Source organism: Pyrgilauda ruficollis, unplaced genomic scaffold, assembly GCF_017590135.1.
Source record: "Pyrgilauda ruficollis isolate IOZ18807 unplaced genomic scaffold, ASM1759013v1 scaffold21, whole genome shotgun sequence".
NCBI lineage: Eukaryota > Metazoa > Chordata > Aves > Passeriformes > Passeridae > Pyrgilauda > Pyrgilauda ruficollis.
In genome coordinates, this window is record NW_024520318.1 from 3,895,319 (window position 1) to 3,916,927 (window position 21,609).

At 40.1% G+C, this 21,609-nt stretch overlaps 2 protein-coding genes across 12 annotated transcripts in view; one reads left to right on the forward strand and one right to left on the reverse strand.

Annotated features, from left to right (window-relative positions):
- Positions 1-704: 704 nt before the first annotated feature.
- GPR160 (G protein-coupled receptor 160) lies at positions 705-14,608 on the forward strand. 5 transcript variants are annotated; one of them, XR_005955167.1, is made up of 3 exons: positions 705-1,673; positions 2,162-3,642; positions 14,510-14,608. XR_005955167.1 is itself a non-coding variant. In XM_041467701.1 (3 exons), exon 3 carries the CDS (start codon positions 2,216-2,218, stop codon positions 3,236-3,238), a length of 1,023 nt encoding a protein of 340 aa, XP_041323635.1. In that variant the 5' UTR covers positions 705-961; positions 1,070-1,673; positions 2,162-2,215; the 3' UTR covers positions 3,239-3,961. The 5 variants fall into 5 exon arrangements, 3 of the variants coding, with proteins under 3 accessions (XP_041323635.1, XP_041323634.1, XP_041323633.1); XR_005955168.1 differs by lacking the exon at positions 14,510-14,608 and adding an exon at positions 9,691-9,806; XM_041467701.1 differs by lacking the exon at positions 14,510-14,608 and having other exon boundaries at positions 705-961; positions 1,070-1,673; positions 2,162-3,961.
- PHC3 (polyhomeotic homolog 3) overlaps positions 4,093-21,609 on the reverse strand; it is a 29,123-nt gene continuing 11,606 nt past the window's right edge. For 4 of the 7 annotated variants that reach the window (XM_041467697.1, XM_041467696.1, XM_041467693.1 and 1 more), the window contains 7 exons: positions 20,431-20,581; positions 19,864-20,117; positions 19,008-19,164; positions 17,621-17,735; positions 16,760-16,910; positions 16,444-16,675; positions 4,093-12,577 (listed from right to left, as the gene is read on the reverse strand). In XM_041467697.1, coding sequence (XP_041323631.1) covers positions 12,423-12,577; positions 16,444-16,675; positions 16,760-16,910; positions 17,621-17,735; positions 19,008-19,164; positions 19,864-20,117; positions 20,431-20,581 — 1,215 coding nt within the window. In that variant the 3' untranslated portion in view covers positions 4,093-12,422. Of the gene's footprint in view, positions 12,578-14,010; positions 16,288-16,443; positions 16,676-16,759; positions 16,911-17,620; positions 17,736-19,007; positions 19,165-19,863; positions 20,118-20,430; positions 20,582-21,609 lie in introns of those variants that run through there. The other 3 variants (XR_005955166.1, XM_041467694.1, XM_041467698.1) reach the window with 3 other exon arrangements.

Here is a 21,609-nt window from a genome sequence, read left to right on the forward strand (position 1 = left end):
CACCATGAGGCTGCTTCACCTCCCATTGCTAGGGGATCAAACACAACACACAGAACCTGCTCCCCAGGGCAGTTATTTTGTGTTATATGTACTGTATGTCATATCTGCTCTGTGTGTTATATGTGTTATTTATGTGTGCTAAATGCTATGTGTTACATGTCCTCTGCATGTTATATGTGTTATGTGCTAAATGCTATGTGTTACATGTCCTATGCATGTTATATGTGTTATGTGCTAAATGCTATGTGTTACATGTGCTATGGGTGTTGTATGTGTTATTTATGTGCTAAATGTTGTGTGTTACATGTGCTATGGGTGTTGTATGTGTTATTTATGTGCTAAATGCTATGTGTTACCTGTGCTATGGGTGTTGTATGTGTTATTTATGTGCTAAATGTTGTGTGTTACATGTGCTATGGGTGTTGTATGTGTTATTTATGTTTAGCGTGCTAAATGTTTTGTTACATGTGCTCTGTGTGTTATATGTGCTATGTTTATGCGTGCTATACGTTAGGTGTTACATGTCATGTGTGTTATATGTTTTCTTAACAGCTGTTACACGTTATATATGCTCTGTTACGCGTGCTGTATGTTACACACGTTACGTGTCACCTGTGTCATGCCCTGTTTCCCTGCACACGACCCGCAGGGCCGCTCCCCGCCCGCCCGGTCCCGCCCGGTCCCCGCGCTGGGGCGGGCGGAGGTGGCGGCCCCGCCGGGCGGGAGCGCGGAGCCGCAGGTGGGTGCCGGGGCCGGGCGGGGACAGCCCGGGCGTCCCCTCGGAGCCCCCGGGCCGCCTCCCTCCCTCCCTCCGGCTCGGAGCAGGACCTCTCGGAGCAGGGAGGGCCGCGGGCAGCGGCGGAGCCCCGCCGGGAGCAGCCGGGACGAGGAGCGGGAGGCGCCGGCAGCCGCGGGGATCTCTGTGCGCAGGATGGGGGCTGTGCCCGCACGGCCCCGACAGGTGATTCCGCCTTACTATTATTGCTATAATAGTCGTATTAATTATTCTCTTACTGAACGGGACCTTGTTTGCGTGCCGGCTCTCTCCTCTCTGCGTGCCCGAGTGCAGCATCCAGGACATGAAGACAAAACACACGGGAATTAAGCCGTACTGTAATACAGATCAGGTTTCAGAGGATGCACTTGTGCAGATGAAGAGTGAAGCGGCCAGCCCAGGTAGGCTTGTAAACAAACTCCATGGATGCTTCTCAGGTTGTGCTGCCAAGGACCTGTAGTTGCTCTGACTCTGCTCTCAGGACACACGAACTCAAACGTGCACTAACACGAGGTGTCTGCTTGAATCGAAACAATTCGCTGTTAACACAGAGCCAAGGAGTCAGCTCAAGTACAGCTGCCTTGGCTCCTCTTCTTTGCTCTCCCTGGGATCACGGACACCACCCTGCTTCTTTAGGAAAGAGAGAAGAAATCAGATAAAACTGTCCACACTGTCTTGCTGACATACGCAGAGCCACCCTATGTTCATTTTCCTTAGGAACTAATATTTGGAAAAGAGTTACCATAAAGAAACTTGTGAAGTCTAAAGGGAAAACCAGCTGTTCTGAGGTCTCTGTCATTGCAGTACTTAGAGATGAACAAAGAAGTCCAATTCACTAATGAAGCCCTTGTGCTTTGGATTGCCTCGGAGTTCCAGGATTTTTCCACCAAAAAAGGAGGTGATGCTTGATGCTTTTTCTGCTTTCAGGATATTTCTGCAGTCTCGTTTTCCTACAGATTCTATGAGCATAATGAACTGTGAGGCTGTGCTGCAGCATCTCCTGCAGTGTCTTCTATGATTTCTGTCCTGTAATTTTTTCAGAATATGCAGGAGCTCTGAAACCTCCATCCCTTTGGTCAGCTGGACAGAAAGACCTCTCCATGCCCTCTAAAGGAAAGCAACATAGTCAACCTTTTTTCCTATACCTTTCCTTGGGTCATTAGCCAGAAAAATAAATTATGTTGACCTTTTAACTCTCAAGAATGTAATTCAAAGAAAACAAAATTTAGGCAGTTGTTGATAATTTAATGATGAGTTAGTGAAGCTCTTTACTCTTCATTAAGGGGCCTGAAAAATTCAGACAAACTGGGTAGTTGCTATGATGGAACTAATTGGTAGAGCTCCACAGAAATAAATTTCTACAAATGTTTTTTTTTTTCTTTTCAGAGATGAAGCACTGTGCCCTGTGACATTTATTTTTGCTGTTTTCACCACTGGAGGATGGCTGCCAGACCCTGTGAAAATGGTTCTGCTCAGCACCACTGCACCCACGCCAGCCAACGTCTTGAAATCAGCTACATGCTGGTCCTGATTATGCTTGGAAAAGTCTTCCTCGATTTCTTCATGTTGCAAATTAAGCCAAGACCTGTGAAAGTCAGTTTTATGGGATACTTCTGCGTTTCAGTGGCACTTCTCGATTTCACACTGCTGCTGAGCATGTGTTTCATTTTCTGTTTTGAGGACTTTGTGCTCTGGGGCGTGCGATTCACAGAGTACCACATCTGCCTCTTCACTCAGATCACCTCTCTGACCTACGGGATCTTGCCTTACCCGGTGTACCTGGTGGCTGCCCTGGATTATTATACCACTGTCTCCCGAACATCCCAGGTCCCTACAAGAGGTCGGAAGTTACTTTATGGATTTGCCGTGGTGGTTATATGGATTTCTGGGTTTTTTTGCACTCTCCAAGTTCCTGCTGTCTCTGAAGAGCTGCAAATGCAGAAGAGTGTTTCCCCTTCCCAGTGCCCTCTCTCTGGCAGCTGGCAGAGCTCCTCGGTGTCGTGGGCCATGGTGCTGCTGCTGGGCACGGCTCTCCTGGCTGGCTGGAAGGAGGTGACAACCATGCTGCTGTCTGCCAGGCTCCTCTCCTTTTCCAGCCAGCCTGTGCTGATGTTCCCCTACGTGCCTAACAACAACAACAACACCTGCTTTAAGTGGCAGCTCCTGAGCAGGCTCCTCCTGTGTTTCCTTGGCACTTGGGCACCGTTTGTTGTTCTCCAGGTGGTGGTTGTGCTCCTGGGTGTGCAGATCCCAGCCTATGTGGAGATGAACGTGCCCTGGCTGTGCTTCATCAACAGCTTTCTCCTGGCAGCAGCCTACTGGTGCCGGTGCCACGATGTGGAGCTGACGGAGGAGGGGTGGTGCACAGACCCCTTTGTCAGCTGGAAATTCTGCTTTATGCCGTTCAACAATGAAAGCACACAGCCAGCTGATAAGCCAGGCACAGTAATTGTCATCTGTTAATGAGCTGCCGACTGAAAGGGCTGCAAAGAAGCAGAACTCTGATGTTGGGTGGCCGGGTCCTTACAGACAACGCAAGGAAACATCTCCAGAGCTTCACTCCATAGAAACAAGTCCAGTGTCTAGCAAGACTTCAGTGAATACTGCACTGCAAGCACTGCCTGGTCAGGGAATTCATCTTCAAACTACACGTTTAAAAAACCACTGCTTATATAGGACAAGTTTTCAGTCATTTTTCTGACTAGAATTCTACTCTTCCTTTAAATGGAATTATCTCAGGTTTACAGTACAAAATGCAATAAAGTCTTCACGGCTGGAGTTACATGCAGATGCTGACCCAACGTTCAAATGACTTTTTGAAGTGTATTTTGTTGCCAAAATGTGGATTTTTGTCAGCTTGATGGAAGGTAAGGGTTGCTGTCTGTTTAACAAGAAATAACTTGTTTTAGTTAAAATTACGACTCCTACAGAAATAGAAATTTTATGTAGTGCAAAACCAGTGCAAGATGTGCAACTTCCACAACCACGGGAGAGGTGCTGTTTCATTGTTCCTTTGCTGCTGTTCCTCTAAGGTACACGAACATATTAATAATTAAATAATTAAAGCAATAAGCATCAAGGTTAGCTGCTATACATAAATGCATGCCCAAGGTTAAAGAATGGTTCAAATTAAAATATAGATTATTTTGAAGCCAAAATTACTTTAAAAGAGTTAAATATGAAGTGGGACTACTTCAGCAAGGAAAGAATTAGTCAGGCTTCTAGCAAAAATACTGTCAGTTTTCAAATTCTTAGAGTTTTACAATGGACTTGATTTGATTTTGTATAAGAGAAATAAATGATACACAACCAAAGCAGACAAATGAAATTAGCATTTATTTCTGAAGCACTAAACTCACAATACAATGTTGTATTGAAAGAGAAACTAAGTAAATGGTGCTGTAGGTTGGTTAACTGTCCCCCAGACCCACAGGGAACAATGATTTCACACAAGAATACTCATTAAGAAAACTCTGCAGATAACAAAAGGTGCAATTACAAGCAAGTTTAAGCAGCATAGTATAAGGTGCTTTGTTTCAGCATTTGTAGGATGGATTTATCCATTAAGAGACAGATTGAAGAAATGTCACTTACAGATCATAACAAATGAGAGAATCTAAAATTCATTCACATGCTAGTTGGCAATAGGAAAGTGCTTCTTAAAAAGTGATTCACAAAGTGAAGATCACACTTTTACATAGCTCATTGTGTGCTCTTTGTGTGAAACTGTAAAATTTCAATTTTGGGTAATAATTTATTTTATTATATATCAATTATAGAGATAGATTTAATTGCAGAATTTAAAACTACATGGGTTAAATTTTCTTATAAAAGAATATTCCAGTATTTCACTCCATAAGAATACACAATCACATCTCAATCATAAATTAATCTTTGATTTCTGAAACATACCAAAATCCGATTATTTTGATTACTTCACCCCACATAGTGCTTTTTTCACCCCCAGTCTGTGGTAAATTTCTTTGAGGTTTCCATAATGTAATCAAAAGGGGACAAGCATTTTTCAGCAGTAGAAAATGGTTTGGGGGGAAAACCTATTTAAAAGGCCATCAAAAGGACAGTAAATGATCGAAAACTGAATTTAAAAACTAGTGCAATAAGAGGAGGCAATGCTTAGCAATATAGTTTGAAGTGTTTGGCACCAAAAATTATTTCATTTTTTATGCTGGAAAATGTACTTGGAGGAAATTCTATTTCCATGTTAAAAGCAGGAAAACACATGCTATGTTAACTGTAAAAACAACCCTAAGGGATTGCTCCCTGCTCCCTCAAACTGCAATTGCTGTTAGTTAGTGCTGGAGATGCTATAGGATAAACCATGGCTAGACACAGGCCTTGGGCACAGCATTTCTTCAGGTTTTATAGAAATTGGACACCCACTGAAATTGGGCTGATGAAATATTTACAAAACCTAATTCCATTTAAAAATCAGCAAATACATCAAATATAGGAATGCACCAGGCATTTCAGAATCATGAAATAACTAATTCCTACAGACTCGGCAGGCAGGGGGAAATTCCTCTTTTAAAGTTCATTCAACACCAGATGAAGGAAAAGCTATTTTCAAGTTCATTTCAGGTGTGTTTTGCATGGTAAGTCTCACCCTTCTGAATCACTAACATGCACAGAACTGGAACTGCAACCAGTTGGGTGAGGCTGCTGACATGTTTTATTTATCAGTGTTGTTCAGCTTCTCAAGCCCTAATTAAAGTTTACCCAACCCCATCTGCCCTAACGTGCCAGAATTCCTGTAGCTGCTGCAGTGCTCCTAAAGCCACTTGAAGTTTTTAACATTTTTTACAGGGAACACACAACTTGCAGCCAAAACAAATATTAATGGATTGATGTTACATCTCTGTATTACTTGTCAAATTTATTCTTTCTTACTTTTTGTGGAAAAGTGCCAAAGAGCATCAGCTTTTAGGCTGCCACCTCCACTGAGGAGACAACAGTGGCAGGTCTCCACCAACATCCAACTGTGGTGCCTGAGCCTGCCAAGGGACTGTTTTAAAACATATTAATGGCAACCCTCTTTGCAAGCCCACTTTTATCCTTACTTTCAGGGAGGGAGACACCAGCTGTGCAGTGATCTCCATCCTACTGCCTTCCTAACAATTGTCTTTTACTCTGCATTTTTTTTTATTAACCTGGTGCTTCTGGGCAGTCCCAGCACTGGTGCCAGAACCATCCCTCTCTAGTGACAGTTTCACTGCCAGAGAGGACAGAAGCTGTGCCAGGAAGAAGGAAATATCTGAAATAAAAGAACTACAGATAACCACTGCTACATCTCCTCTGTACATCACTTCTTGTGCTGTGCCAGCAACTAATGGCCTTACACCATTCAAATACCTTACAGTATTGATATTAATACTAACAGCAGCTAAAGTGTTAAACCTTTATGGGAGATTTCTGTACTTTTCTCATTTAAAGAATCTCCTACTTACCAACACTGATTTCAATGAGATATTCTATGTGTTTTCAACTCTGAACAGAGTATTTGGCACTCAATGATAAAACCCTTCATCTTTACACACATCTTTCCTGGTCAGTACTGGCTTGTTCATCCTATAACACAAAGACTGCTTGGAAAGGAAGTTTTTAGGTGTGCAGAATCCCTCATTGTTCTTTCCAAAACTGAATTTGCAAAAAGCTGCCAGAGGATGGAAGCATCCTGGCTGGGTAGTGGAGGACACCACAAGCCTTCCACAGGCTGCCCAGGCTTCACTCACAAAGCAGATCTACCTCATGAATCAAAGACATTTGTGCTTCAAGCCTAATCCCATAATCAGCATAGATACCCTGATTATTACCTAGCAACAACACCCCGAGCCTGTCAACAACCCTATGTACCCAAGCAGTGCTTCATAAACACCATTAGAATGCTCCTTCAGTGTTATGTATTGCACTTAAACAGTGTTTATGATCACAATTCTACAAATGCACAATTGTGCTCATGTTACAATTACTTCTAGATGGAAAAAAAATATTTTAAAATCTTATTTTTCTAGCTCCTTACTCTACAGAGTCATTTGGATAATTCAACAGGAATACTTGCTGGAAATGTAAAAAATTTTAACTTGAAAGTTCATTACACTGGCTCCCAGAACTGTGCTTCAGAAAAGTTAAACCCATGGCTACAAAAGCTGGACTATGAACTTACTCCATTCCTGCAATTACCAGCATATTCAAAGCTCTGAACTTTGCTTTTTCAATTCCACTTTGCTGTAAGAGATCAGAAAATGCCATGCAACCTTCAAGTGAATGAGCAGGTGTGTGTTTTAATGCAGAGGTTACACAAACCTACACAGCAGCTTAGGATGGGGCCTTGAGCACATGTGGAAGTGCTGTCCTTGAGAGCCAGGGGATGAGGCAGGACACAAAACTCCCCAGCCCTCAGAGCTGACACCCAAGAGAGCAAAATGCCACTCTCAGAAACTGAGTGTGGAAGGAAATGTCAGATTTTCAAAGAGATGAAGATGGTAAAAACAAACCAGGCTGATTCTCATGGATTAGGGCACTGTGTGCTCACTGCCTTGGTGCTCAGTGTGTGTCCCAGGCCCTGACTCCATCAGCTCAGACCAGGGACAGCTTCCTGAAAAGCCCACACAGCTGGCACTGGAGCATTACTACTGTCTCTTTTCCAATGTCACCATTTGCAAAGCCATCCAGGTATGTAACTACAGAGAACCTTTCAGGTCTAAATAAACTCTCATGACTAAAGGCAAATTATTTTAAAATTAATTTAATTTAGGCTCATCTTAAATGAACCAAGCACTAAATGAATTAAAAATTTCTTTCTCCTCACAGTATTTCCTGTCTGAAACTACAGGTCACTATGCAAGAGTGACTTGAAAATTAATTCAATATGAGTAATTAACACTTTACACTGAAATTATTCATTGATAGCTCTGCTCATACCTTTTCCACTCAGTATTTAACAGGAACAGGGTATTTAAAACAAAATACTCTAAAATATTAGCTTCTCTCCATCTCTAATAAACTAACTCAGGTGCATATTAAAAAACTACCCTAGACTGATTGTTTTGTACAGTCATTATCTGCAACCTAAAACAATCAATGAGGAAATACCTGGGTAAGGATGACAAATATATTTCTAAGTATAGGTTAACAGGACATCTCTATAAAATACTGGTGAGAAAATAACACTGCAAGCTTTTATACATGCTGAGTTTTAATATGAGCAGTCTCAGTACAATCAGAACTACTCATGTTACAAATTATGGGGATGTCTAATTATTTGCAAAACCAGGACTCAACACAGCTGTCACTGAATTCTTTGATCACTCAGAGCTGTAGATTTGTCACTGTAAGAAATCTGTTGAGCTCTTGAGGTGGAAGTTTCTGCATGGATATTGTGATATTGGAATGAGAACATCCACCTGAAACTGGCATTAGTTGTAGCTGCCATGCCAGGCGCTGACACCCAGCCCAGTCTCACACTGAACTTCCATTCAAATTACACTTCAGTTGTTTTGTACCTGAAAATTTCCTTCCACTTCAAGGTACAGAAATGATGCAAAAGCTATCACAGATCTGCCCGAACCGTTGGTTTTACCCTTTAATCCTTTCCTCTTCCTGCCACATCTGCAGTTACAAAGGAATTCAATCTGTTCTATCCAAAAGGCTGGATTCATTTAAGGACAAAGCACAGGTGGAAGTCAGGGGGTAAATACCTGCTTTCACAGGAAAAAAATGAGGAAATGGATGCCTGCAGGACACAAATCTTCTATTTGAAATGTCTCATTGACAAAAATCTAGCAAAGGCTTTACCCTCCATCAAGAACTTCATTTCTGGAAAAAAAATGATGGGTTAATGGGTAAAGAATGGATTTACAATGCAGCCTGTTTAAAACCCCTTCAAACACTCTCTGCTGAGCCAAAACAACTGGCACTTCAAGTCAGTGGAGGCAGACAAGCTTCCTCAGGGGAGTGCCCTGCTCCTGCTGCAAAGCAGGGATGCTGATACAAGCCAGATGGATCAGGGGAGGCTGCACACCCCTTTTGATCTTTCATGTGCAGTTCTTTAAAACCCCAACAAACCCTGAAGCTGAGACACGTGTCACAGTTCTGTTCTGTTGCATGAAATCTTGACAGACACCTTCAGCCCAGTGCTCTGCAAAAGGGCCTTGCCCTGAGCTAATGCTGCAGTTTCCTTTAAGGAGTAGGGTAGGATGGAGAGTGGTGGAGAAAAAGGGAGGGAAAATGCCATGGAATGTATGTCCCTTCTGACCTATTCCTACAGAAGCTGAAATACTGCAAACATTACTGTGAGGGGTAGCCTGCACACCAGAAATCTGAATACAGAAAGCAAAATCCCAGGACATAAAGAGAAGAAAAAAGATTTCTTGTAGACATATCCTGTGGGAACAAGTGTTAAAATACAATTAAAATCTTTAATACTTCTTCTTTTGGAAGAGGGTACAGGCTAACATGGGAAATGGTATAAGCCTGGGAAAACCTCACCTCTCTGAACAGCAAGTGGCCAGTACATAAAATGGTTCTGGAGGACTGTTACTCTATTGAGTATTACTCAATATAATACTGTATTATATTGCTTTTTGGAGCAAATTCATAAGCTTCCCAAGTAGACTTCAGTTGCACTTGGAAATGTTCCAGCCTACTTTCACATACAAGTGTGACTTTTTAAAAAATTCATTTTATTGACACAGCTACACTAGCAAACACTCCTGTACAAGTGCACTTCCATCAGTACAGGTTGGTATAGCTGTGTCTGCTTTTAAGTTCCAGTTAATTGCCAAAACCACTGAAGAAGAAAAAAAACTTTCAATATGCATAAGGCCCACATTCTAAGCTGTTGCATTTATGAATATTTAAAGCATAACTCATTATCTGTGGCTCTCCTAAATCCACAGGGAATGTTACATACCAGATGAACAGGACCAGATGTGCCTTACTGGGGTCTGCTCTGAGCTCCTGGCACCTGGCAGGGATTCTGACTGAGCTGGACACAAACACTAGCTGGAGAAGCTCTCCTGAAAGCTGTCTAATAAAGCAAAATTAAAGCAGCCATGAAATTCTCATGCATGTAACACTGATTAACTACAGGTCTAAATAAGACCCCTAAGTCCACATTTTCTAGTACACCTTAAACCATTATCAAACCACATTTATGTATCTCTACTTTTTACATTGCCTAAGAACAGTACAATCAGAAGACAGATTAAAAATTAGCCAGTGAGATTTCTGTATAAAAATAATAAAACTTTAAGACAAAAGCCAAAGGATAAATATCTAAGATATCTTTAGTCTTCAGTTAGCTCATCAAAACAGAACATATCCTTTAGAACATATGTTACAGATATGCTACACTGTGTATCTTACAGAAATGCTACAAATGGGAACCCACTGTCTCCATCATTTGAATGTCTTTCAAATGAACATTAGCAAACATTGGAACTTCAACTAAGAAGTTTATTTTACAACAGTAAATGAAAATAGAAAAAAAAAAAAAAACCCAAACTAGAAAGTGCTTAGCAACTTCCCTCCAAAATAAACCCAGGCATCAATTCATCCTCTAAAGCTTTGGTGCCATTTGGGTAAGGGTTCTCACCACATACCAGCGTGCAACTGCAATGTGTTGTCCTAACTTGCAGCTTCAGTGGTTAACAAAAACATTAATAACATCTGCTATTAGCAAGCTCAAACAGTTGTAATTAAGAACAATGATTCTAATGTTATTCTCCAGAAGGTAATGGTAGAAAATCTGTTAGTGGAAACAAAGCAATAGTCTAATTAAAGGAAAATGAAGCACAGATTTTTCTGTAATTCAAATTTACTCTTTAAGGTCATCAGTTAAATAATATACATATTAATCTGTCTGTCACAAACCTGCCTTTTAGCCAGTGTATGTGCATTGACTCCTTTTGATCTAGGGCAGCAGTTCTCAAACTTTAGGTCAGTTCCTCTTCTCTTCAGGAATACTGTAAAGCCCCCTGAATACCTCCCTACAGAATCATATATTATGCATTAATTTGCATAAAATAAAAAAAAATACATTATTTGCAGACACATACACATATTTAATTCAAATATACACAATGACTATCAGCACACGTACCCTTCTTTCCCTAAACAAGAGCTTAAGGAACCAGGTCTGTACATAAGGGGAGTGGAGCTGCAAAAGGGAGGGAACAGAAGGACAAAATGCATCCAAGAGCATCCGTGCACAGGTGGTGGGGAAGCAAAGGCCAAGAAGGTGCTGCTGCCTCAGAGCCCAGGCAGCTTCCAAGAGCATCAGTAACTGGGGAAATGTATTTGTTCCACAGAGTGTGAGAGAGGGAAGATGGAGGGGGACACTAAAATCCCACCACCTGGGTCTGCAGCATCCAAGACAAAACATCCTGCCACAGGGACAAAGCAGGGCCCCTGGATATTTCTCTGTCCTGGTCCTCCCAGGTTTGCCCTAAACCAGGACATTCTCCAGAGCTGCCAACGCTGGCATTCCTCCTGCCGACCTGCAGCTCCAGGCTCCCTCATGGCAGCAGCAGCTGCTCCTGCACAAGCTCTGAAGGGGCCTCACTGCTCCTTCCTCAGAGTACTGCAAGCACAGCTCACACTGGCCACAGGACAAGGAAAAGGTGCTTGGAAGCTTCCAGTGAGGCAATGGGAATGCACTACAGGGAAAGACATGTTAGAAGAGGTACCAAGAACATCTGAGTTATGCTGTCCCTCCTCTACCCTCAGTCTCTAAAGCAACTTGTCTCAACATGAGCTGGTCCTGGCTGCAGTTTTCAGCCCCTCACACCCAGGCATTTGGGAACCTGAACCCCAAATGCTCACACTCTTCCTCAGGGTCCACTCTGAACCCCCATTTGAGAACTGCTGGTCTAGCTTAACTAGCAGCATATGAAACTACAAACCTAACACTTAATGCCCCCTTAGTGCATAGCAGCATTCAAAGAGTAAAGTAACATGTGCTTCAGTTACCTCTGGCAGGAGTGTCAGTAGCCTGATCATGAGGATTTTGATGAGACATCTACATGGTTTATAGTATTTTACAGACTTCAAGAAAATACTATAGTGGCAGAGATGAGGGTAAGCCTACACGAGGAAAATCAGCTGCCAACCTACCCCTTACAAACAATTTGCTCAAGACTAAAACAAACTCAGAGAGCACAACTAAATGCATAGCATTTTACTGGTACTAGTGCTTCCACAGGGCCTGTGGACACTTCTGTTAGTTCAGTCCAAACACTGCTGTATGTGGGAGAAGTCTTTCAGAATACAGCAACACAATTTAAATGGTGTCTAGACTGGGGTGGGCATTGGGGTGTTAATCATAACTCATAAGATGATGTACATGTTGGGGAAGATCTAACCTATCACAGCATATTTCACTTCATGTTTTTCCATGAAAAAGTTCAACTCAAAGCATTACTCAGGCTTTACTATAAACTTATTAGTTATTGAAAACTACAGAGGACTCCTGGTATAATCAAAGGAACATTTTAAAGTCTTTATGTGGGGAGAGCCCCACCTACTTAACAAAACATCACAGTAACACTCATGCCACAGTGAAGATGTTGGCATATTACTGTTGGTTCTGTCACTGAGAAACTGTTGTTTAAACCTTCATGTTCACCTCCTAGGATTCTTTCAAGGAATTGATACGTGCACAGATTTTCAATGCAGGTCCAAGCTTAATATTCATTGCACTCATAAGGTGATCCTCCTTCAACAAAAGGAGAGCTTGTCCATCAATTTCTTGTGCTCTAAATTCATCTGCAATATCTTGACAACCTAAAGGCAATAAAAAATATGATTACTGGTTTAGAAATGCCCATTCTTACATCCAGTGTCCACACCAGATTTTGTCCACACCAGATCTTTTCAGCAACACATTTTCCAGGGCTTATCCCTTTAGCTTGTTGAACCTGAATTACATGCAAGAGTTCAGTATTATGATGGGAATTCTGAAATAATACGAAAATAATTTTTACTACAGCCTCTAATTACACTGTATTTACTGGAGAACTACTCATTGGGAATTTCAAGTCCCAGCAAAGACAGAATTTTCGTTTCATTAAGAGGAACAACCTCTCATCATTAGAAGAGATTGCTATTTCAGTGCCATTTTCCCAATCAGGAACATAATTCAAGTGGGTTCTTTCCAGCAATAAAAAGATATGACTATCTAATTCTGTAAATGAAAAATACATTATACTGCTCTGTGCAGTGAGAACATCCAAATAGCTACAATTTCCAAAAGGAGTTAATTCCATCTGTGTGTTACACCACTGAGCTAAGGAAACAAAGTTTTGATGTATGGGCTTTGACATAACCATCTCATGAAGACATTTATCATTAGTTATCAGAGTGAGTATTCTACACACAGCAGTAACTCACTTCACAAATGCAACTTTAAACTGGTTGGATCTTTTTTCCCCAAGTTAAACTCCTTTTCTCAACATGAAATACCAGTCTCAGGTTACTGAAGATCACAACATTAAAAAAAAGACTGTACATGGGTTGGACTGTCCCAAGTAACTGAGGGCCTCTTTCCACAGAAGAACACTGTGGAAATAAAGGTTCCTCCAAAGATGTTTTGGACATGTGCTGAGCAGGATCAGCCAGTTATGCCTGACTCAGTGACAGCTCTGTTAGATGGATAAATGTCTAACAACAACATCCATGAGAGCACTCATTGTCAGTTGTTTATTTGAAGCTTCTTTCCCCCAACCATGTTTTTAACGGGGTTTTTTAATACATTTGTTCTCAAACCAGCAGTCTCTCCATCTGTCTCAGAGCCTTTCAGACACACTTGAATCTGTGCTCCATCTTCCATTCATGTCAATTATTCCTCAAGGAAGTTTATTTGTTGGCATTTTTACATTTTCCCTTTTTAAAAGTACACTATTATAGAGATATGAAATTACTGTGAAGAACTTTCCTACCTAGATGACAGCAACTAATTTCATACTCTCTTGTGTGTTCAGATTTAAATTCCATAAAGAATAGATAGCCTAATTTCCTGATGGATTTACAAATGTGTACAAGGCAAATGGAAAGGAAACATGGAAGGAAGTATCAACATCCAAACCTGAATTCATTTGGATTACCACTGTGTGAAGGTTGTAACATTCAAGGTTGAAAAAGTTAGCTTTTCACAAAGAATAGAGCACAAATTTTCTTAATGATTTGCTAAACAGACCTCATGTAACAATCATCTCTGATATCATCATAAAGGTTTTCTTATTGAAGTGCTGACAACAGATAAAACATTTATAAGTCAAGTATTGAGTATTTCTGGGAAAGGTATCATGGCATGTCTGATTTGAGACCTGAACATTGTGATTGTCAGACCACACCATTTACAAAGAGTCTGAGATCATGAGAAGTTCTTACATTTAGGAACAAAACTGGTCCTATTTAAATAGGAAACTGGATGTTTGTTGTTGCCAGCTTTTTTCTTTCAAGCAATTTCTGTGCAACTTCTTAAATATTTTTTATCAAAGTCATTTTTTGGAAAAGCAGAGCATGGAAGTTGAAGGTACTGCAGTTCCCACATCCAAGCACATCTGGGTATATTCTTAAGCACTTTTGCAATTGCTTGTTGTGCAATAACTTGGCCAAAAAAGGGTGGAGAGTGGATGAAAGGTCATTTATCTTGCAACTGAAGACAGAAAGGAGAACAATTCTGCTCAGCTTAAGCTCTTCTGTCTCTTCCCCCAGAAGAAGCAGCTAACAGTGCAAGTGTCCTGGACACTGACTTCTCCAAAAGGCTCCAGAGGAACTTGGGAAAAGCCTGACAAGGACACAAGTCAATTTCAGCTACAGACTGTGCAGAAAGCTGTAAATGAAAACAGATGTTCCTAATGTTCATGGAAAAGTGACAAATCACCATCTCCTACAGCATGGCAGATGGTCTGCACAGACTGCACCAAGTAGATATATAATATAAAATGCCATAAAGAAAATAATCTATATTATTTCCATGAATCAATCTTGGAAGTATATGATAAAATATTTTTTCAAGAGAGTGACTTGAGAATATACTGAAAAGAATAAACCCCAAAATTACCCAAAAACCCAAATGCAGCAACGTAGCAACAAAAATTCTGGCAGGTTGTGAATATAACTTTAAATATCTATTGAACTTCTTTTTTAAAAAAAAGTATTTGAGAAACTAGGCCTTCATATGGAAATGAATGAGTAATTATAATAAACTTTCATTACATACAAATAAATATAAGTTTGTTTAAAATCAAAGATTGTTTCTAGAATACAAAAAACTAAACCAGATCCAGCAGCTCGTGAAATATTGTAAAATTAATGGTTTCAAAACAGAAACCACATTTTAAGAATAAAATTTTAAGTTTCATTCTTGCAAGTGAATTGTATTTATGTGGCACTTCAGTTATTCTAGCACAGGAACTACCATTTATTGAGAGCCTAGGATTAGTTATTGAGCTAACTAGAGTCTTGAATCCATAAAAACAGTAACTGAAAACAGCAGTGACAGAGCTACAGTCCGTAACACAGCTCCAGTACAGAAACAGGAATGACCACGTCCCAAACCTAAGGAGCTTTGCTTGTTTCTACATCCATCACTGCAGCTTCCCAGAAGCAGTGTTACTGAATTGCAATCAACTATCAGAAGAAAGGTGCTTCAAGGATGACTTTTGCCAATTTTAGACATCTCTTATGCAATTCTTTGCCTGACCTACTACAAAAGACTGTCATAATGCACGTATATGACTTAGCAGTGAAGATACATTCCTTACAGATTAATAGCCTAATGAGATTCACAAAAAAAATGGTACAGCATTCCAGAAAAAGTAGAAAATTAGGAATAAACGTAGCCTGGGTTTTAATGGGTAAACAAAAAAAATTCTGGTATGACTGCTACTGTGGAGATCTGCCTTATCTTTTATCTGTAGGGGTTGCAGTGTCTGATTAGATAAAATGGCATCCTTGAGAAAAGGTGGGGAGTGAAGCTTTAAAGGTTTGATAGTTAGGAAATTATAAATGCCAAATAACCTGAAGATAACATAAAGGTAACAGTGAGTATTGATCTAAAGGAAAGGTTTGTGAACAAGGAAAAAAACTTATTTTTTCTGAGAACAAACTGAGACTAGCAGTATATGCAGAGTTTCTAGGCAGAAGATCTCTGAGCAAACCTATGCAAAACAAATTTTTACTTTATAGCAGAAACTTGCTTATTCTTTTTTAATGATTTGTATCATGACAGGTCTTTCAAACTTTTCAGTTGTATCAAGGGAAGTAACACTGCTCTTGCTTTTTCTACTGAATAAGCAGCAAGGGAGGAAGAAAGAGAAGAAGGAAGTGAGAAAGGAAGAGAAGAAAGCAGTGTAACAGGGAGGAAGTGCGTCTGATCTCTCTACTGACCTCTTGAGAGAAGTCAGACTGAAGGAAGGAACAGCTCTAATCTCCATCAGCTGGGATGCAACAGCAGAAGTGGGACTAGTTCTATCAACATGGGATTTGTGCTGAAGGAACAAGCAAGAGGAGACAAATCACATTCCAGTCTCTATCACCAGCTAACACTGCTGCTGTTACCACAGCACCTCCTCATCACAGTGCCGCTATAAAGCAAGGAACTTCATTGTTAAAACCACCAGAACAAGCTATTGCCCCTTCCATACCAGGCAGAGAATGTATAAAGGCCCAAACTTCATCGACAGTCCATACTGAGGGGTCAGTTTGCACCACTGGTAAGAGGTCGATGCTCTCTGGCATTTTCCTCATCCTCAGCTCCCGAAGCTCCCGCTCCCTCTCTCTCTCACTCTGCCTCCGCAGGCGCGTGGTCATGGCCGTCGGAACAGCGTCTTCATGAGGAGCCAGATCTTCTTCTGCAGATGGATAAGTAATTGGAAGCTGGAAAATGTAGCAACTACAGTATTAGGCTTTATTTGCAATTCCCAAAGCAGTGCCATAGTTTTAAGCAAATATTCCACAGACCTGTCTAAGAAAATGATCTCGTGACGCCCCCTCAGGGCCGCTCGGCCGACGCCCGCGTCGCCCAAGACTTTGGCTATCTGACTTCCGATTCCAACGACTGGTCTTGTCTGATGGAAACAGCCCAAATTTCTTAGTGCAACTAAGGCTGTGCCTAAAGAAGTAAGATATATTCAATAATGCACTAGTAGTTTCTTGGACTGAATTCAATCAAGTAACCATAACATCACAGTGTTGTAGGAATGCTGCTTAATTACAACAACAGCTGTCACAGAAATACAAGAGAACGGTATCTCAAAGGCCACTTCATCAAAACCCTCATCTCGTTGTGGGATCAAGTACATCCAGATTACCCCTGGAAGATGTCTGTCCTTCCCATTCTTAGAAATACCTTTGCATTTTATTGCATAGTACAGCTCTGCTCTGAAATGCCCACTAAAAACCTAAAATCACATTGTATTTTCTGGTTCCATTTTCTCTACCTAGCTGACACCCAGTCAAAGGAGGACAGAGGCAAAAATCCCATGTTAAGATTAAAGGGCTAAATCTCTTTAAGATTATTTTGCTGGTGGTGTCCCAAAAAGTACCAAATCAAAAATATATATTCCCCCTACCTAAATGGGAATGTAGCAGACATATGAGAAAGGTCATGTGCAGACACACTGATGCCAAAAAAGAGCTGAGTGGCGACTACAAATGGGAAACTATTCCCCATTTCTAAAACTTATGGTATTAAACATCAACTTTCCAGTTGTTATAGTGGAAGATTTTTCATTCAGATGTTGACTGTGAATTCTTGCTTTGTTAACCAGGAGAGATTAATCCATTAGCAGGTAATGATAAACAATAACTACATAGAGTTACCTTTTGGCACAGGATGTGGAGCAGAATCTTTTTGACCGCAGAAACTTATTGGGATATCCCATTTTCCCACAAAATTCACACTTCAGAAGATCATTTTCAATTTCATCCAGTCCCTCTAAAGAAGGAATGAGGAATAAAATCACTTTCAATGACACAAAATTTTGTTCACATCTCTCACCTCAATCAGACAAAAGATCATCAAATATTTAACACATTCAATTAAATACTTTGATTAACAGACAATTATGCAAAGCTAAGCTAGTCATAGATTTCATTCTGTCTAAAAAAGATCTTGAGCAAACTGAATCTTAATGAACCTTCAATTAAGTTATTCAATGAACTTAATCAGTTTTTTGTTGAATTTCAAGCCACCCATGAGCAGGTCTGCCCTCAAACATAGCAAGCAATTAAAAAAGAAGGGTTACATTCCTCATGAATTGCTTCATGAAGAGTTCATTAAGAGAATCAGGCCTTCCACAGTATAAATGCAAACCCTCTATAATGACATAATGAACTAACCTTTAAAGTACTTTCTTTGAAGAAGCAGCTGCTACAACCAAAGGGACTTGTGAAAGCAAAGAAAACACTGAATCTTGTATATATGTAACATTCAGTCTATGAAAAAGATAAGCTGCATGCAACAAAGAAAAGGATTATGTCATCTGCTAATTTACAGCTTATTGTTACAGAGTATTTTTCTCTTATTGAGGAGGTGAGATGGCCCTTTTCCTGCTCTACAAAAAGCACTAGTGTAGCAAAGAGCTGGAAATACTGAGAAGGGCATTTCTGCCACACACACAGTCATACCCTGATCTACTATCAGCAAATCTCCTCTACTCACACGATATGTACGTGGATGTGTCTCGATGCTGGATGTTACCTACCAGCTCTAATGAGTAGTTACAAATTCTCTACATAAACCTAACACCAGCTGTCAAGAGCTAAACCAAAACTAAACCCAAAGCTATGAGTGTTTGTATAATTCCACAAAATAGACAAGCTGTCTGAAATCTGAGACACAGCATAGTGTTCACACTGAAAAGAAAATTGAATTAACATCTAATGAAACAAATTATGGACAAAAAAACTGCTGCAAAGAGTTCTGATATGGAAAAAGGAACAGAACTATTTTAAGAGAATGAAAGAAAGACTTGCATTAAGACTAAATTTAAGCAGATCACCAAAAACAACTCTGGTGCAATAAGGATACAGGCTGTGGGAAAGAAAACCCAGGAGTGGCTACAAAATTCTGAACTTTGAAATCTTAGATTAATTTATACAAAAATATGTTCACAGAATAACTTGGTTTTTCTGGGCCAGGCCACAGTTTGATTCCAGCACACAGAACTGGAGGGGGGAAATGGGCATTTAAACAAAAACTACAAACCTTCTGCAATCATATCCTCTATCTCTGTGTCTGATGAGTTGTCTGCATGTTTTGTGTTCTGCAAGTCTGATTCAACACACACCACACTCATGATCTGACCCTCCACCAGCAATCTCTTCTCTGCAGGCTGTTCCACCAGTAAAGATGAACGACTGACCTAGTGCAATAAAAGCAAAGCAACAGAGCGTAATTAACATTATTCACAACAGTGAATAATTAAAAACAGTATGTTTTCAATCTTCTCAGAAGAAGATGCTCAGTTTGTACCTCATATCAATGAAGTGTAATTATATCGTGCCAAAGTTCATTTCTCAAACAAATTAAGACTCGCTCCTGCTCTGCAGAGTTTACAATTATATTTAACAAAGGAAGAAACACATTATATCTACAGAAATGAAGCAATGGGAAAACGAGACACACATTAAATTAGAAAGACAAGCTTTAAATCGTCTGTTTGTGATTTAAAATTTTCAACAGTACTTCTCACCAGACACTGCACTAATTACACCTAGCCCCATTAAGAGCTTGCCAGTGCTTGAAACAACAAACTGTAGCATTTTAAAATTTTAACAGACTCAGCTCTGAGGTTCAAATTAAGGTATCACTTAAATAGAGGTATCTAGGAGGCAGACAAATGTAAAAAAGTCATTCCAAATGGTAGCCTAAACCCACTCTCTGTAGTTATCTCCAGATATAACCTACTACTCAAGTCACCAATCAATGGAGAAAAGGTCAAAACCAATATCTGAAACATAATTCAAGATCTAAATATCAACTAGCCACAAATAACATCATTCTTACAAAGAGTTCATTTCAAAGATTAGTAGTAAAAAATTCCTAGCAAATTTAGACTTACAGGGAACGGCTCCAACCCCTCCTGAATCACAAAGCCTTCGATGACGTGGGTCAGGATCTGGGGTTTAACAATAGCCTGTGGAGGTTTATTTTCTAGGCTGGGAATGCTATTGGGCATGGATGTGCTGTTGCTCCTTGTCGTTGCTGCTGGAAGCAAAAGAGGGGGTGGTGGAATAGAGGCATGGGAAGGATCAGATGGAGATTTAATTACTGAGGCACTGACTGATGATGTCACTGAAGGCAGTCCCCCATGTTCTGCAAAAAATAACAAAATATGTTATGTTTTATCACTTATGTCCAACCACTGGCTCAGAATCAGGCAGTAAGAGGTGATAAATCCCCAAGACCCATCTCTGCACCTATCAACCCCTAACACAGGCTTTTCCCTAGGCTTTATACATTCCACTTTTAAAACAAGATGGTTTATCTCAACAGACTATTCCACAAACACACCCTCCTCATGCAAACATCTTCCTTTACTCACTACCTGCTAGCTACAAACATAGCTGGCCATTACTTACACAAATCACAAAACCAAAAGCTATCTTAGTTTGGCATTTGTCCTCACCTGACAAAGGATCTTCTGAATTAAGAGCCTCTCCATTGCCCAAGGTTATGGCTGGTGGGGACAAGGTGGGTGGTGTAGGTGTTCTTGCCATGTGGACACAATCTGAGTCCTCAGGCATCTCCTCTTCACACACATTCTCCACTTGGTAAATCTGCATCCAACAAACTATTGCTTTAGAGAGATTTCCATTCTATCTTAACACCTTAAAAGAGTTGCATAAATACAATTTTAAAAATAAATTACTAGGTCAAATATGTTAATCTTCTAATAAAATACTAGTTCCCAAAATGCACACCAAACAATGAACTCTGATGACATCACAATATCTATGACAGTAAAATTATTTTGTTACAAACAGCCATATATAAAGAAGCACAGTTCTCCAATCAAACAGAGCAGAGAACTTGACTGTTTCAATATCATATGTGTATAGTTTACTGTTATTTTTATTTACAGATGGATTTGATGTTATTTAAATACATCTGCAAAATGCAAGTTTAATGACAAGTCTGTTCTATCTTATACAGCAGTGTAATCAAGCTGTGTATTTCAAAAGAGTACACCAAGACTATCAAGCATTAGTGGCTATAAGAGGTTTTAAGATCTTTCCCTCAAAAGTATTAAAATAAATTTACATAAATTCCTGACAGCAGATTAAAATGTAAAACACCACCCTGTCAAACGCAAACCTGGCTCCTACTCTTTTGTCCAATTTCTCCATGAAATACCAGAGTTGAGATTATTACCCTCTTAAAATAAATTGAAAATGAACAGCACACCTTCCTTAACCTGTTGATAGGCTCAAAAAAGCCTACAACAGCTGCTGATTCCTTTGCTCATCTTAATCTCATTAGCATTTTACCCTAAAGCCCAGCAACACCACCTTAAATGTCAGCCTTATTTGCATAACATTTTATTTTCTTGTACATCATTCTAATCTAGTGATTGAAGGCAAAACCTTCAATTACAAACTGCAGACACCTGAAACAAAAATGGACCAAATTAAATGGTGGTGACGGGAATTGCCAAAACAGCATCAAAATTCCCCTATTTTTTTATGAAGAGAATATTATTAATGTTAGTACAAAATAAATAACCCAGAAACCTACCATCTTAATAACCTGATATGCACCTTCCACCTAGTACAGATTGTTCTCCTAATCAAAATCTATTTGTATT

Coding starts and splice junctions, on each gene's coding strand:
- GPR160 (XM_041467700.1), top strand. CDS start 2,216: ATGGCTGCCAGACCCTGTGAAAATGGTTCTGCTCAGCACCACTGCACC.